Consider the following 18,397-nt stretch of genomic DNA (forward strand, 5'->3'; position numbering starts at 1 on the left):
AGAGACAGCACATGAGAGGGGGGAGGGTCAGAGGGAGAAGCAGACTCCCTGCCGAGCAGGGAGCCCGATGTGGGACTCGATCCAGGGACTCCAGGATCATGACCTGAGCCGAAGGCAGTCGCTTAACCAACTGAGCCACCCAGGCGCCCTCAATGTACAATTCTTGTATGTTTTCTGAGAATGGATAATTATACCAAAATTTTAAAACAGTAATCTTGGGGCGCCTGGGTGGCTCAGTCGGTTAAGTGTCTGCCTTCGGCTCAGGTCATGATCTTGGGGTCCTGGGATCGAGGCCCAAGTCGGGCTCCCTGCTCAGCGGCGAGCCTGCTTCTCCCTTTCCCTCTGCCCCTCCCCACCACTGGTGCTCTCTCTCTCTCTCCCTCCCTGTCTCAAATAAATAGATAAGATCTTAAAAAAAAATAGTAATCTATTTGAAATTGGTAAAACATGGACATGACCAAAAACGCAAATAGTACAAGAGGAGAAATAGTGAAAAGCAAGGCTTCCTCTGCCCCTGTCCTGCCCGTCTAACCCAGTTCTGCAGACAGGCAATGGCTCTGAGCCGGTTTCTTTTGTAGCTCCCCAGAAACAGTCTATGTATCTAAAGCATGTCCATAATTTATGTCCCCTCCTTTATATAATGCACATTGTCTTGCATCATACTTTTTTCACTTAACAATATAACTTGGAGGTCATTCCACCACAGTAAATATTGATTTGGGTGGCAGAGTAACCAATTCTTAAATTTATACTCCTTAAACACGAAGTTCTTGCTTAAGCCGTAACAATTTTTCTAAGAATAATTCAAAATATGTACGCCTTCAGATATTCAACTGCATTTAAGGGAGCAGGGAACAACCTAAATGGCCATAGTAGAAAAGTTAAAATAAATCAGGCCACATTTACTCGAGGGACTTTTATGCCATTAAAGATGCCAGGCAGGAAGGCTCAGAAACAACAAAGAAGAATCCAGATTGGTGACCCTGGCTGGAGGTGATACATCTCCTCTTTGAGAATCACCCATCTAGTTTAGTTATAATGCGGTTGTACAGTTTTATCATTTAAACATGTTTTAATTATTGAAAAGTATTCCCTGATTCCTTTTTTTATTTTTAAGGTTTTATTTATTTGACACAGAGAGTGAGCACAGCAGGGGGAGAGGGAGAAGCAGGCTCCCTGCTGAGCAGGAACCTGATGCGGGGCTTGATCCCAGGACCCTGAGATCATGACCTGGGCCGAAGTCAGCCGCTTAACTGACTGAGCCACCCAGGCGCCCCTGAAAGTCTTTCCTGAATCTAAAAGCAATTCTTGCTGATTATAGAAAATACAGAACTCCCCACTGTACCTCCATTAGAAAATAATCACCATTAGCATTTTGGTATATTGCTTTCTACTGTTCCTTCTAAGCAAATATGTGGCTTAAAAAAAAATTAAACTGGGATGATAAACAATTTGGCATCTTACTGTTTTCACTTAACGACATAGACCCAGAGCATTTTGGGGGTCATTAAAAACAGCTTCACATGACTCTTCTTTCAAAGTTCTTAGTTTTATTAGTTTCATATTCATTTTTTAATAGATTTTATCTAGATTCCCCTAATCAAACCTCTAATGAAAACATGACAAAGGATTATCTTCAGTTTTCTACTAGGAGACTAGAAAAGTTTTCCAGATCATTGCTACCAAACCTGGCTACTCTTTAGAACTACCAGAGAGCCCTATTAAATACAGAAAACTGAGTTCCTCCCACTTGGACCTAGTGAGTTAGAAACATCTAGGGATCTCCTTGCCTCCAGGCAGATGCCTCCAGGTAACCACAGACTTGCAAGTAACTGCTACTCAATAGAACCCACATACACATCCTTCTCCTCCTTAGAGTGACACTAAATTTATTCTATATATACTGACATCTACTGTAAATATTCTAAACTCATGATTCAGAAGAATTCACTGCAGGTTCATGATATAGGTGGGTTTTGCCAAGATCTAGCAAGAGGTGAAAGAAATTCTAAATCATGCCACTATTTTCTATTACCTTTTTATTAAGGTCCATGGGAATCTGGGTTGGAAAATGAACTGCTAAATATAAATCCGGGATTGGAGAAATAATATAACCTTGTGTCATAAATTTTCTTAGTTTGCTAAGAAACTTCATTACAGGGCTCCTGGGTGGCTCAGTCAGTTAAGCATCTGCCTTTGGCTCAGATCCCGATCCCAGGATCCTGGGATTGAGTCCCATCCCGCATGGGGCTCCTTGCTCAGCAGGGAGCCTGCTTCTTCCTCTCCCTCTGTCTGCTGCTCCCCCTGCTTGTGCTCTCTCGCTCTCTGTCAAATAAATAAATAAAATCTTTAAAAAAAATAAAAAAAAACTTCACTATATATTATCATATACATGGAGTCGTAATTAGGTAAGACATATAACTGAATCTGTTATAACAAATGTTTAGTGCTACCTTCAGTTTATTTATTTTTATTTTTTAAAGATTTTATCTATTCATTTGACAGAGAGGGAGAGAGAGAGCATAAGCAGGGGGAGGAGCAGAGGGAGAGGGAAAAGCAGGCTCCCTGTTGAACAGAGAGCCCAACGCGGGGCTCGATCCCAGGACCCCGGGATCATGACCTGAGTCGAAGGCAGACACTTAACTGACTGAGCCACCAACATGCCCCGTACCTTCAGTTATTTAAAATCAAATACATACAAAAACAAACCAGGAAGAAGTAAGAACCTGGTGGTTTCCTGTATAATTTCCAAATCTAACAGTTATTTTTGTTTTGATGAGTCAGCCTTCTTGATAGGGTGGGGCAGACGACATTTTCACAGCCAAAACTGCTGCCTTTATACCAGTTGTTCCCAAATTTCTATCTCTAGCTAATTCCTAGAATTCCTTTCACAGAAAACAATGAGCTCTAAAGGCTATCTGTGAAACTTCAAAGACAATCATACCATTTTTCCAACTTCATTTTAAAAAATTAACATGTCTGTTAGAAAAAGTTTGGAAGAATATGTGCCAAAATATTAACAATTACGGGGATTATGAGCTCCAGACTCAAATATCCAAGTACATATTTCCACCTGGATGGCCCAAAAATGTTCAAAACTTAGCTCACTCTTACACCCTACTCCTACCCTATTTACCACCGAAGCCTACTCTTCTTACTCCCAACTTAGGGTAAAGGTGTCAACATCCACCCAGTCGGCAGGCTAGAAATCAAAGTTCAAAATCCTTCATTTGGTGTGTCACGTGCAACTGAAATGCCATTTCTTCAGTGAAGTCTTTCTGGATCGCTCAGACTTAATATGTAAGGCCGTGGGTGCTCTGTTTTCATAGTACTCAGCATGCTTTCTTCATGGCATTGCTATCACATTTAAGCTGCGCATTCTTTCTCTCTCTGTTCTTCCTTGTTCTCATCATAAAACAAGCATATTGGGGGTACCTGGGTGGCTCAGTCGGTTAAGCGTCTGCCTTCAGCTTGGGTCATGATCCCGGGGTCCTGGGATCAAATCCCGAGTTGGGCTCCCTGCTCAGCGGGGAGTCTGCTTCTCCCTCTACCCATCCCCCCTGCTCGAGATCTCTCTCTCAAATAAATAAATAAAATCTTAAAAAAAAAACAACAACCCAAAACAACAACAACAAAAAACAAGCATGTTAACAAGGTGGTAAATATATTACTATTAAATGTTTAGAATGGTGTCTGGTGTGCCCAATAAATGTTAACTATTATTATAGTTGTAGCAGAACTTAGGACTCTTTTGAGAGCAAGCAACAAGTAATAATAATTATACAAACAAGTCATTGTAGAGTCATTATAACTTACTGTTATTAATCTGTTAATGGTGTGATTATTACCGATCAAGGTAGACTGGAAGCTTTTTGTTGGTAAGGACCACATCTATCTTGTTCAGCCTCTAGCCCCAAATTTCTTTGAGAACTAGGCAGAGGAGGTGTTTTTGTTCAGTAAGTGAGGAAATTTTAGATTCTATGTCCTTTCAACCACCAAATTCTGACTTCTGACTCCTAAATAGCTTTCCGATCTTGCTCTCTCCATCCCAGTGTTCACTCAGGTTCTCCTGTCTGCCTCTTAAGTGATCCATCACAGGAGTCTGCTAACTGGTCTCCCTGCCTTCCAGTTCTGCCGTCCCCCAGTTCATCCTCTGCACTGCTGCCAGGTCGAATTTTTAAAATGTGAATCTGATCCAGTCATGATTCTGACAAGAGTCCCTGAATGAACACCCACTGCCTAGAGTCACAGTCTCCAGCGCAGGGTGTGCACATCCCCAAGGGGTTTGCAATAATGCCCATTAGAGTGTGAAGAGAAAACATTAAAACCTCTATTTTTATTATATATATGACAAACACTACTAAAACCCAATTTATTTAAGATTGGTACTAGGATATGTGCATAATATTTTGAGGGTATACAAGCTTAAAATTTAGCCCAGTGAAAAACATTTCACTGGAAGGTGTGTGGTATCCACAAAACTGGAGTCTGCAAGCCCAGAGAACAGAGTCCCTTCAGGGCTCTTGCTCTGCCAACCCCTTCAGCCCCATCTCCTAGGAAGCCATGCTCCCTGAGCGCGCTTTGTTTCTCACCTCTGAGCCTTTGCCCTGTGCTTAGAATGACCTTCTTTCCCTGTCATCCTGGAAGATTCACCTAGGGGTTCACTCTGCCTTGAACACTGTTCTGCCAGACTGCCACAAGCCTGGCCCCTTCACAGGTATCAAGTCTCGGTTTATAGGTAAGTACCTCACGGAGGCCTCCCTGACCACCCGTCTAAAGAAGCGCGCCCCCCCCCCCCCGCCCCATGCTGTCATGTTCTATTGCTGTGCCTGCTTTTTACCACAGCATCAACCACGCTTGATAATTTCTTTTATGTGTATTTGTTGATCTGTTTATTGTCTTCTTCCTTACACTAGACTCCACGAGAACAGGAACTTGCCCATCACATTTATCATTTCTCTCCAGTTTCTAAACAGTGCTGGCACTTAGTAGACATTTAATAAATGCCTCTGACTAAGTGAAGGAATGACTCCTTTAAGATTTGGCAGAAGGGCTGCCTCCTCTCTGAGGTTATGATTTTCTTAAGAAAAACTGTTCCCTATTTCTCACTAAACCATTGCATACCTCTCTTCCAGGATTCACCAGTGTCTCCCTCCAACCTTGATCATGTACACTTCAAGGGGGCATGGACTGGGCGTTATTCATCTTTGTGTCCCCAGCGCCTAGCACCGTGACCGATAATACCTGACAGGTGCCCACTGATTATTTGCTGAATTCATAAATGAAAAAACAAACAGAACTCTCGCTGACCTCCCAACTCTGCTTTTTTTTTTTTTTTTTTTTTTTTTAAAGGTTTTTTATTTATTTGACAGAGAGGGAACACAAGCAGGAGGAGTGGGAGAGGGAGAAGCGGGCTCTCTGCTCGGCAGAGAGCCCGATGCGGGGCTCGATCCCAGGACTCTGGGATCATGACCTGAGCCGAAGGCAGACGCTTAACGACTGAGCCACCCAGGCGCCCCTGCTTTTTTTTTTTTTTTTAAAGCAGGCTCCACAAGCCCAAAGTGGGGCTTGAACTCAGGACCCTGAGATCAAGAGTTGAAGGCTTAACCGACTGAGCCACCCAGGTGCCCCAAGCTCTGCTGTTCCTAATTCTGATCTACTTCTCACCTACACACCCAAAAACCAATTTTGTAAGAAAAACTCATCTGTATAGGCAAATCACCCAACACAACAAAGTAAAAAATAAAGTCTGAAAGTAGGAGTGAAAGTAGCGTTATGATTCTAGGGTTATCCTGTCCACTTCACTCCCACTCTTCCCTATTAGTTTTAAAAATCCTTCCTGGGCGCCTGGGTGGCTCAGTCGTTAAGCGTCTGCCTTCGGCTCAGGTCATGACCCCAGGGTCCTGGGATCGAGTCCCACATCGGGCTCCCTGCTTGGCAGGAAGCCTGCTTCTCCCTCTCCCACTCCCCCTGCTTGTGTTCCTGCTCTCGCTATTCTCTCTGTCAAATAAATAAATAAAATCTTTAAATAAAAAAAAAAAAAATAAAATAAAAATCCTTCCTACTTCCTAATATACTACGGAAAATGTGGGGGGACTCTTATAAGCTAAAGGTATAACTTCTAATAATATGCTCACAATACAAAGAATTTCACTCTCACACAACAGTATTTGGTATAAGCTACCTCCCACTCCCACTCGGTTACAATGGGGTTTGATCTGAATTTAACTCTCACTTGTTTATCAAGTCTCCTTAGATTGTGTAGTATAACACACCAATCATAACACTTAGGATGAGCCAGAAACCACTGAAATGAAGGAAACTCTATACTCACTTGTTCTGTTGGGAACAGGGTATTGATATACTCCACAGCATTGAAATCTGCTCGATCTAGAGGATCCTGGCTTGGAAACACCTAAACAAAGACAGGGAATTAAAAATAACCGTCATCTTTCTATCTTGTTTTATGTGTTATTTCTTTCCTTCCTACTGGATGGTAAATTCTTTGAAGGCAAAAAACATATCTTTTTTCATCTTATAAGGCCTAACACACAACAATTGCTGAGTAAAATATGTTAAAGTAAATCTTTAATTTTCACCAACACCTGTAATTTTAACATCTTGATGCAACTAACAGAATGTGCAAGAGTGGCAAGTTCCACAGATATCAACAAAATCCCATGGACAAGGAAAAATAAACCGGCATTGTCCATTATCAGATTAAACTAGCTGATGACATGACTGTACTAAAGAAGCCTTGATAAAAGATTTATGCACTACATCTCTGGGATGCCTCAGCATTAGAATTCATTATGCATCAAAGCAATTTTTATGCTTCAGACAGTGTCAGGAAATGGAGCTTGCCTTCGGGAATTGTCCACCTCTTTAATAGAAGAAAGAATAATGCCTTCTGAAAAATAACTCCCTTCAAAAGCTACAACTTGAAAAACATATAACAAGGTAGATTATAAAAGCAGTCGAGGGATGCCTGGGTGGCTCGGGCAGTTAAGCGTCTGCCTTCGGCTCAGGTCATGATCCCAAGGTCCTGGGGAGCCTGCTTCTCCCTCTGCCTGCCGCTCCCCCTGCTTGTGCTCTCTCTCTCTCTGACAAATAAATAAATTAAAAAATCTTAAAAAAAAAAAAGGCAGTCACGTGATCCCGAGCACTGAATTTTACCAGCTCAAAATAGTCATTCTGAAAGCCAATTCTTTTCTTATGTCTGCTTATTAGATAAACTTATGCTAGAACTGTCTTATTAAGAAATAGCAAAAATGTGCTCTTCTAAAATCCTCGCCAAACGGTAACTGACTGCATTGTTTGTTTCTTCTATTAGAGTGCACTAGGTCCAAAGAGAAAATGAAATGTATGTTTTCTTCTGTCCGATGCAGGTGGGTGGGGAGCTGTGGCCTGAACAACTAAACCTTTGCCCAACGGTCTGGCATCCTCAGGATGTACCAAAATGTGCTTTGTATGGGTAATCCAACCACTGGTATAAAAACACACATCCAAAAATCTATAAATGGCACAATACAAATAAATTAGTACAATGACAGACCTAGAGTGTTAATGCTCAATAAATATTAACTATCAGCAGTAACAGTAGCAAGGCTTTACTTCAAAAAACTTCCCGGTGGTCCCTAAATGTGGCATAACCCTCCTTTCTTCAGTCTTATCCCCTACACCAATTCCTTTAAGGGAAATCCTCTCCCTTTATCAAGAGGAACACCCTGCACAAGGGTCTAAATGACTATTTCTAATATCATTACTCTTCAAAACTCAATAAAGTTGAAAAGAGAATTTAGTCAACCAAAGAGTCCTTGAAGGGAAGAAGGCCTCCGGGGAATATTCTTCAATCTAATCCAAACTAATCAATAGCAGGAATTCTCAACCATTTAAGTATAGTAAAGGGGTCCTTTTTCAACCTTGTCCCCTCTGCTCAGCGATCCGCTTCAGGTATTAAAGTTGCTCCTCCTCTTAATTCCGAGTCCCTCACAAAGGACTAGATTGAGAATCGGGAGCAGCGGCACACCAGCCTGGTAAATAAACCCCCAAATCTGAGGTTGGTGTCCGTGAACTCCCTTCTTCCAGGTTCATGCTTTCAAGGGGCTTTCACGGTTCCTTTGCCCAAACCCACCAGGACGCCTTACCCTCCAAAGACAATCAAGGCCTAGAAAGGGATCTCTCCCTCCCTTAGATTCAGAAACCCCTTCCCACCACACCTTTCCTTTCCCTTCAGCGCCTAGTTTCCACCTCTCCGTCCAAAAAGCGCTTCCTCCCGGTCCCACCCCCAGACTTCCCCATCCTCCGCTCTCCTCCCCTCAGGGGGCGGAACGCTCACCTGCTCGATGGCGAACTGCACGTCAGGCGTGAGCTGCAGCACGGCTTCCAGCTCCTCTACGAACTCCAGTTCCTCCTCTTCCATCATCCCGCCGCCCAGCTCTCTCCTGAAGCCCACCTCAACCCCGAGTCGCTCCTCCAGCCGTCACCCAAGCTCCAGAACCACAACCCTCTCCTTGCCGCGTTCAGGCAAACCCCTTCTCCGTCAGCCAGCCGGGCACTTCCGGAAAGCCGGGCACTTCCGGGATCCGGGGCACTCTGGGATAGCGGAGGACTGACCGCTGGTCGCCCCGAGGAGGCATTCCGGTCACGTTCCGGGAGTCTCCCGGGGCAGCCGTGTGGTCCGGCGGCTCCTGCCTGCCCTCAGCTCTCCTTAACATGATGGGGTCCCGCTTCACCTCGCCGAGGGCGCGCCCCACACTGAAGGCCCCGGTGTTGGGGAGGGCCTGGCCGCCCTGGCAGGACCCCCAAGTGAGGGTAAGCCCCGACATCGCGACCGACCGACAACAACCCTCACAGGCCGCGAAGCCGGCGATCCTACAGCTCCCAGGGCCCCCTTGGTCAGTGGCAGTAGGTGTCCCCCTGCCACCGGGGGGAGAAATGACCCCAGCTGGTAAGTGGCGATGTTGCCAAGGACAGTTGGTCGGAGGGACAGCGTCCACTTGACAGTTAAGTTCCCCATGTGCCAAGCCTCGAGGCAGAGTTTTCTGGGAGTGTCTACAGCTTCTCCTTGGGGCGGGGGGCATTGATGGGCGTGAAGAGCCAGATTAGACAGTGCTCCGCCGCTGGGGAATGTTTACTTTCTGAGACTCAGTTAAGTCCCATTCCAAGATTGATAGATAAGCTGTGGGTTCTTGAGCAAATCACTCCATCTGCCCTGCATAAGCTGCAAGGATAGAAAAGCGCTATGCAAATTTAAGCTAGTAATACAGGTAATTTTAGGCTGCCTAGCTCTTATGCACCGCAAAGGAAAGAGAGGCCGGATTACCCTGTGGAACTACTTTTCCTCCAGACACTTAAAACAATGAGGCGATGGCAGCCAAGGAAGAGTTGTTTTACCAGTTAAACATTGTGAAATTGCAAAACGGAAGAGTCCCTGGCCCCACTCAGCTTTTCTTTTTTTAATTTTATCGAAGTTGTTTGTAGTAAAAACATGGAAGCAATTTCTAACAATAAGGGAAGGCTTAAAAATATAAGTGGGCTATGCAATAGAACAGTATTGACTATAAAATCATGGTTTTGAAAGTTACTTAATGACATGGAAAAATGTGCTTTATACCAGAAAGTAAAATGTACATTTGAGAAAGCAAAAATGTACAGTGTGGTCCCAGTTTATGTGTATTTTGCACGGATAAAAATGATAGAAAAGAAATAGTACTGTTCTGTGGGTGATGGAATGTACCCTTTTTGTACATTTTCCCAAAATGTCTACAAATAGCCTGTAGTACTTTTATAATACTTTTTTAAAAAGGAAAATGTAATTTTATCCACCTGTTTTGGATCTTTATCTTTTATATCAGGGCATATAAAATTGACCTTTCAGCTTATAATGCCATGAGTTTTGATAAATGCATATAGTCATGTCACTACCACCCAATCAAGTCCTAGGACAGTTCTGTTCATTCCTACAAATTCCCTCGTGCTCCACCCCATTGCCTGGCAACCACTGACCTGATTACTGTCCCTACAGTTTGGCTTTTTTAGAACATCATATAAATGGAATGATATAACATGTCGCCTTTTGAGTCTGGCTTCTTTCACCTAGCATGAAGCTGTTGCGTTTCATCCATGTTGTGCATGTATCAGTAGTTCATTCCTCCTTCCTGAGTGGCATTCTGTGTGGCTGTACCACAATTTATTTATCCATTCTTTGTTTAAAGAACATTTGGGTTGTTTCCAGTTTTTGGCAGTGATGAATAAAGCTGATATAAACATTCGTGAGCAGGTTTTGTGTGAACAAAAGTTTTCATTTTATTTGGGTAAATACCTAGAAGTGGGATTGCTGGATTGTATGGAAAATCTGTATTAAACTCTGTAAGAAACTGGTAAACTGTTTTTCCAAAGTGGCTGTATAATTTTTGCATTCCTACCAGTGCTGTATGAGAGTTCTGGTTGCTCATAGAGCTTATTTTTAATGATGATAAGAACTAACATTTCCTAGCCCCTACTATAAGGCCAGACACCATGGTAGGCAGGCATTGTCTCTTTTAATCCACACGGCAATCCTGAGGTTAAAGATTAGTATCATTGCCCCATTTAGCAGATGAGAAAATGGAGATGTAATTACAATAAAAAACTTGTCTAAAGTCCCATAGCTAACTCTTCTGAACATTCATTCACTCATTCAGTAAACTCAATAAATATATTGAATGAGTGAATGAATATTCCTGCTGTTCCTGCTGGGTGATAGGCACTAGGCTAGGTGCTGGGAATTGAGCAGTCAACAAAGTAGACCAAGTGCTTGCCTCCACAGAGCTATTTCCATGTCTGAAAAGGGTATTCATACAAATGAACATAACTGTGATAGGTCTAACGAAAGACAAATAAAGCATATGTCGAAAGACTATTTTGATAGAGTGTCCTGATTGGATTTGGGGGTCAGGAAAGGCTTCTCTGAGGAAGTGATTTTTAAGCTGAAGCAAAGGGTGGGGGATGGGAAGAATTGGAGGTGACAGATGAAAGGAATGGTATGTGCAAAAGCCTTTAGGATGGAAGAAATTGGCCAGGGGGGTTGGGACTTTGAAAGCCAAGGGGAGAATGGTACAAGAAGAGGCTAGAGAAATACGCAGTGCCAGATGACTGAGGCTTCTGAAGGTCATGTTAAGTAATGGGAAGCCTTTGAAGGATTGTAAGCCGAGAAGTGATATGATCGAGTTTAACTTGCCTGCCATCAGCCCTAGTCCTCTCATTTTTGTTTTCTCTGCTTCTGAGCAGCTTGAATTATTGTGGCCAGTCAAGAAACAAGGGTGACCATCTCCAGTCCAAATTCATGCTGTCCAATTTCCACTGATTGTCCTTTTATGCATCCATTGTCAACTCTCAATCGCATTCCCCCTGCTTCCCTATTCCAAAGCTCCCAACTCTGATTTCCTTTCTCCCTCTTTGCAGATAAGATACTAGTAATGAATATAAGCTTGAGTTTAAGAGAGTTGCACAGTAGAAAAAGTGTAGGAAGATAAAAGAGCAGAGATACAGGTGGACACTAGGTTTTAAAGGCATTAAGAGGGCGTCTGGGTGGCTCAGTCGGTTAAGCATCCGACTCTTGATTTTAGCATGGATCATGATCTCAGGGTTGTGGGATCAAGTCCCGCTCTGGGCTCCGTGCTGGGTATGGAGTCTGCTTAGGATTCTCTCTCTCCTGGGCACCTGGGTGGCTCAGTCAGTTAAATGTCTGCCTTTGGCTCAGGTCATGATCCCAGGGTTCTAGGATCAAGTCCTGCTGAGCAGGCAGCCTTCTTCTCCCTCTCCCGCTCCCCCTGCTTGTGCGCTCTCTCTCTCTGTCAAATAAGTAAATAAAATCTTTTTAAAAAATTACTTAACCTTTTAAAAAAAGAAAAAGGATTCTCCCTCTTCCTCTCCCCCTCCCCCTCCCCCTCTAAGAAAAGGGGCATTAAGAGAAGTAATAATAGGCTAGACTGATTTATTAATGATAAGCAGAAGAGGGAAATGGAAGAAGTCTGGAAAGATTATGCAGTCTTAAGATAAATTATGGAAGTTTACATATATGAGAAGTTTGGATATGAAAATAAGGAGCTTGTGATATTCTCACAAATGAGCTGAGCTTTAAAAAAATTTTTTTTTTCTTGTTACGCAGTGGGGTGGGGTATAGCTGATGACAGTATTACAGAAAACATATTTTCACACTTGAGATATTACCTTTACATAAATTTAGTCTCTAATACTTAAAAACACACTTGGAGACCCTATCTTTTAATGGCAATGGAAAAAGAGTGGATTGGCAAAGGAGGATAGGCCACAGGGGATTTGTGAGGTACATGTCTGAGGACAGCATGAAAATAAAATGGAAAAAACCAGTAATACCCAAAAGAATTTTCATAACTTTTCTCATTATGCCAAAAAAAATTTAAGTCTATAGGATGGAAGTATTAGTTTTAGTTTTAAAATAGCCTTTGTTAATGAAATCCAGTGAGATCTCTAAATTTCATGTGCCTGTCAATTTAGCATTTCTTTCTAACTCGGTTAAAAGGAGTCTCCAATACCCTGTTGTATTTGCAACTGGTTTCGTTGTTTTTTTTTTAAAGATTTTATTTATTTATTTGAGAGAGAGAATGAGAGACAGCACGAGAGGGAAGAGGGTCAGAGGGTCAGAGGGAGAAGCAGACCCCCTGCTGAGCAGGGAGCCTGATGCGGGACTCGATCCCGGGACTCCAGGATCATGACCTGAGCCGAAGGCAGTCGCTTAACCAACTGAGCCACCCAGGCACCCCTGGTTTCATTGTTTTTGAAGTAGCTGTACTACATTAAGTATACATCGTTCAGAGTATGTTATTTTATAAGATCAAGACAGTATCAGTCTTCATTTAAGCTTCCCCTCCATAATGACCTTCCCCTAAACACCTGAGCTTTTTGGGAAATTCCTTGTAAAAAAAACCCTGCAAGATGTCTGAATTACCTGATCCTTACCCACTAAGCCAGTAGCATAGCCCCTTCCCAACATTGTGCTAACCAAAATACTCCCTACAAATTTCCAAAATGCCCCCTAGGACTCTCAAACCCGATCACACACACATCCTATTATCACTATGGGTGGCAAAGTTCCCACGGCAACTTATAATGGAGGAATCTAGTTTGATTTCTGCAAGAAATCTTGTTCAAAAAATGTTTTCTTGGCACTCCTTTAAGGACTATTTTTAGTCCATGGCTTTACATGATACAGTCTTTTGCCAACCAATCCTCAATTTTTTGAATATCCTGGACACCACCATTTGTTCTTGATTGGCATTCAGGTGTTCTGCTCATTCCCATAGGCTGGACACCCAGTTTTGTTTTGATTGGTACTCTGGTTCTCTGTGCATGCCCATTCTTGCTAAGCAGATCATAATCTCCAGCTAGCTTCAGCAGCTCCCCTGTTCCCACGATCATAGCTCAGGCATTCAGTCATGCATACAAGCTAGCTCCCAAATGTTTTTAGAACCCTTCCACATTGGCTACATTGGGTTCACAGTCAGTAATTCCTCCACCTTCTCAACAAGGTGATAATTATATAGGCCAAAATGACAAACCCCTTTGTGTAAGTCTTACACTTTACAACAAAAATAACACTTGTTTTATAAAATTGACATTAACTAACTAGTACAGTCATTATAATGTAGCTACCATTAATTCACTGTATCTAACACCCTTATTGTCCAGTATCTTTTCATCTTTCTTGAGTCTGGATCCCTTGGAGGACATGAAGAACTCTGTGTAGATCCTTTCCCCCAGAAAAATATACATTTGCACATTTTGCATGCAATTTTAAGGGAAGGGGGATTCCACTGAATATTTCTTAAACTTAAAAAAAAAAATTTAAAAAAACTTCTTTTTTAAACCCATGCCTCCTTCTGCTAAACAAAAAATCTTTTGAACAACCCTCCCACACATAAGATTCTCCAGTTTCACAATCACTGATAACACAGTTGATATCGCTTCTCCACCAGCCAAGAATATTTTGCCCCGCTATATTTTAGGTCTGCATCAGAAAACCAGTTAAAAGTTTTATTTCCTAAAAAAAAAAAAAAAAAGTTTTATTTCCTAAGTATAATATTGTTCAAGCTCCTGATGGCTTCCTCCACCGCAGTCCCCCATTGAGAGTCACTCTGTGAGACCGCTCCTGCGGCCATCATTAGTCTCCAAATCTTTTATACCACACTCGCTCTCTCTCCTTAATGTCAGCCACGTAGTTACAACTGCCTGTGAAAACCTTCACTTCGCTTATTCTCAGTTGCTCTTTTTCTTTGCCCTCACGGCCCTTGCCTAAACACGGGTCTCTGTTGGATTTAGAATTTAGCATTTTAGCATTTTATGGGCAGATATAATTCACTACACTAAATGATAGTGGATGGTTTTAGGGACTAATACAATAAAGTGCATTTGCATAGTATTTTATACTCAGCTTAAATATCTTCTCATATATATGTGTATATGTGTGTGTGTGTATATATATGAGAAGATATATATGTGTGTATATACATATACAGTGGGGAAAAATCTTTGAAAAATCAAAGCCATTGTCTTCCAAGAGCTTACACAACACTTCAACACTTTAAAAAAATGATGACCCTGGGGCACCTGGGTTGCTCAGTCTGTTAAGTGTCTGCCTTCAGTTCAGGTCATGATCCCGGGGTCCTGGGATCGAACCCACATCAGGCCCCTTGCTCAGCAGCGAGGCTGCTTCTCCCTTTCCTGCTCCCCCTGCTTGTGCTCTCTCTTTCTCTGTCAAAATAAAAAAAATCTTAAAAAGAATAAAAAAATGCTGCCCCCCAAAAGCATGTTATACATATGTCATGTTTTTAAAAATATTACCTTTCATGTATTTTGGGGGGCACAATTTTTTTTCATCAAATTTCTAACTGTATTTCAAGATACTTGCATGTACTGAATGATGTTCCATGGAAAGCCAAGCATGTTTAATAATTAGAGCCATTACTTTCTAGGTGCTTATTATGATTTTCCTTTTTTTGATATTTGTGTAATAAATAACCATTTTTTATTAGAGAAACTCATACAACACAGGAAAATGTAAAAGTCACTCTTAATTTGCCTTACTGCATATATACACGAAACCAACACATGCACATACACACTTCTCTCTCCAGAGGTTAGCAAACTGTTTCCAGTTTGGTGTTTTTTCCTTCCAAACCTTTCTTTGCATGATTATATAGCAGTATATGTACCAATCATATTTATAGTTTTTTTTAAATTATAAGTTATATCTCACTGTACTTACTGTTCAGTGATTTGTTTTCTTCCCTTTAACAGTATGTTCTGGAAATCTCTGTATTTTGGTTTATCTCCTTTTAATGGCTATATAGTATTCTATAGCTTGACCATACCATAAAATATTTTATTATTTTTTTACTGACTATTTAGATTTTTCCTAATTTTTTGCTATTGCAAAAAATATTATATCCTTGTAATACATATTTATACTTCTGGTTTTTAAAAATATTTGTTTATTGATTTGACAGAGAGAGAGAGAACACAAGCAGGGGGAGCAGGAGAGGGAGAAGCAGACTCCCTACTGAGCAGGGAGCCTGATGTGGGGTTTGATTCCCAGAACTCTGGGATCATAACCTGAGCTGAAGGCAGACGCTTAACTGACTGAGCCACCCAGGCGCCCCACATATTTATACCTCTACCAGCATTGAGAAAAGTGCCAAATAGCCTTGTATCTTTATGTACACTAGATATTATCAGTTTTTAAAATATTTACTTACAAAGCTTTTATTGGCCTTTCTGTATTTCTTCTGTTTATTTCCAGTTTCTATTATTTGAATAATTCTCTCGGGTCATTTGTGTTTCTTCTTTTTTTTTTTTAAAGATTTTATTTATTTATTTGACAGAGAGACAGTGAGAGAGGGAACATAAGCAGGGGGACCAGGAGAGGGAGAAAGAAGCAGGCTACCCTCTGAGCAAGAAGCCCGATGTGGGGCTCGATCCCAGGACGCTGGGATCATGACCTGAGCCAAAGGCAGACGCTTAATGACTGAGCCACCCAGGTGCCCCAGATTTGTAGGATTTCTTTGGCTATTCTGGATATTAACCCTTAGTTTTTTAATATACTACAAATAATTTTTTCTAAACTATTACTTGTCTTTAACTTGCTAATAGTGCCCTTTGATGTACAATTTTGTTTTTAGCATACACAAATCTGTCCTTTTCTATATGACATCTGGGTTTTATGCCTTGTTTGGGAAGGCTTTCTCTAGCCTGTGAATTAAAAAAATATTTTTCAAACTTTTCTTCTAATACATCTATAATGTTGATTTTCTTTTTTTTATTTATACATTTTTTTACGATTTTATTTTATTTATTTGACAGAGAGAGAGACAGCAAGAGAGGGAACAGAAGCAGGGGGAGTGGGAGAGGGAGAAGCAGGCTTCCCGCAGAGCAGGGAGCCCAATGTTGGGGCTTGATCCCAGGACCCTGGGATCATGACCTGAGCCAAAGGCAGACGCTTAATGACTGAGCCACCCAGGTGCCCCTATAATGTTGCTTTTCATGTAAAATCTTTTATATATCTGGAATTTATGTTTGTGTTTGGTGTGTGACATTGTATTAGTTTTTTAGGACTGCTGTAACAAATTACCAAAGGCTGAGTGCATTATGACAACGGAAATTAATTTTCTCAGTTCCGGAGGCCAGATGTCTGAAATCAAGGTATTGGTAGGACTGATTCCTTTTGGGGGGGCTCTGAGAGAGGAACTGTTCCAAGGCTCTCTCCCCTAGCTTCCGGTGGGTGCCAGCAGTCCTTGGCATCCCTTGGCTTATAGATCCATCGTTCCAATCTCTTACTCCATCTTCACATCACTTTCTTTTCTGTGTCTGTCCTTTTCTGTCTCTTATTAGGATATTCTCATTGGATTTAGGGCCTACCCTAATCCAGTATAGTCTCATTTCAATCCTTACCATAATTAAATCTGCAAGGACCCCATTTCCAAATAAGGTCACGAGGTTCTGGGAGGACATGAATTCTGCAGGGAAAGTATTCAACTAATTTTATTTTTTCCAAAGGAAGGCTAATGGTTTCTATGGTTTTCTTAGTCCTTCCTTTCCTCACAAGTATGATGTGTTTGCCACAGATTAAATTTAGTAGGTCTGGTTCAGGACTGTGTTTTATTCCATTGATCTGTTTGTTTCTTCTACACTGTTTCAATTATGATAATTTTTTTAAAAAGATTTTTATTTATTTATTTAACAGAGATAGAGAGAGAGCACAAGTAGGCAAAGCGGCAGGGAGAGGGAGAAGAAGGCTCTCTGCCGAGCAGGGAGCCCGATGTGGGGGCTCGATCCCAGGACCCTGGGATCATGACCTGAGCCGAAGGCAGCCGCTTAACCGACTGAGCCACCCAGGCGCCCCTCAATTATGATAATTTGAGGGTGTTTTGATATATTGTAAATTCCTCCCTTCCCCCAGTGTTCTTTATTTAAATATTTCTTGGCCATTCTTGCACATTTTCTCTAATTCAAATAAGCACATTTTCTCTAATTCAAATAAGCTTTAGAAAGGGCTTACTGAGTCTATGAAAATCATGTTAGGAATTTGATTGGAATTGTATTGAATTTATTAGATTAATTTGAGGAAAATTGACATGTTTACAGTATTGAATCTTCCCTTTAGGACCATGCTCTCCATTTGTTTAGGCTTTTATACCTTTCAGTAAAGGTTTGTAGCTTTCTCTATATAGGTCTTGCATATTTCTTGTTAGGTCTAAAACTAACAGATTTTTTTTATTTATTTATTTTAATATTTTATTTATTTATTTGACAGAGAGAGAGAGAAATCACAAGCAGGGGGAGCAGCAGAGAGAGAAGGAGAAGCAGGCTCTCCGCTGAGCAGGAGCCCAATGTGGGGCTCAATCCCAGGATCCTGGGACCATGACCCGAGCCGAAGGCAGACGCTTAACTGACTGAGCCATTCAGGTGCCTCACTAACAGATTTTATAAATTAAAAAAAATATATTATACCTGAAACTAATATAACACTGTATATTAGCTGTACTGGAATTAAAAGTTAAAAAATACTGTGAATGGTCCTCCTTTTCTGTTACATTTTCTAATTGATATTTGCTGGCTTATAGAAAAGCCATTCAATTTTGTGTATTGATCTTGTATCCAGCCACTTTACCTCCGTTCTTCTATTCTATATTTCAGTTGATTTTCTTAGTTTTTCTTGATAAATTACTATATTCTCTTTCTTTTCAATGTTAAAATCTTTTTTGAAGGTTTATGTATGCGCTGTTATATTGGCCAGGACCCCAATAGTAGAGTGTTCAACAGCAGCAGATTGAATGAACATGGTACTTAAAATTGAAATAGAAGAAAACATGTAAGAATG

The 18,397-nt window shown here is 41.4% G+C and overlaps 1 protein-coding gene and 1 long non-coding RNA gene across 3 annotated transcripts in view; one reads left to right on the forward strand and one right to left on the reverse strand.

Annotated features, from left to right (window-relative positions):
* VPS53 (VPS53 subunit of GARP complex) overlaps positions 1-8,472 on the reverse strand; it is a 140,202-nt gene extending 131,730 nt beyond the window's left edge. For both annotated transcript variants that reach the window (XM_036070925.2, XM_036070924.2), the window contains exons 1-2: positions 8,339-8,472; positions 6,335-6,415 (exon numbers count right to left, since the gene is read on the reverse strand). In XM_036070925.2, coding sequence (XP_035926818.1) covers positions 6,335-6,415; positions 8,339-8,425 — 168 coding nt within the window. In that variant the 5' untranslated portion in view covers positions 8,426-8,472. The remainder of the gene's footprint in view (positions 1-6,334; positions 6,416-8,338) is intronic.
* Positions 8,473-8,555: 83 nt separating this feature from the next.
* On the forward strand, positions 8,556-18,084 carry LOC144381195 (uncharacterized). Its single transcript, XR_013446067.1, has 2 exons — positions 8,556-8,814; positions 17,831-18,084. It is a non-coding gene; the product is annotated as an uncharacterized LOC144381195 (long non-coding RNA).
* Positions 18,085-18,397: the final 313 nt, after the last annotated feature.

Source organism: Halichoerus grypus, chromosome 2 (genome assembly GCF_964656455.1).
Source record: "Halichoerus grypus chromosome 2, mHalGry1.hap1.1, whole genome shotgun sequence".
Taxonomy (NCBI): domain Eukaryota; kingdom Metazoa; phylum Chordata; class Mammalia; order Carnivora; family Phocidae; genus Halichoerus; species Halichoerus grypus.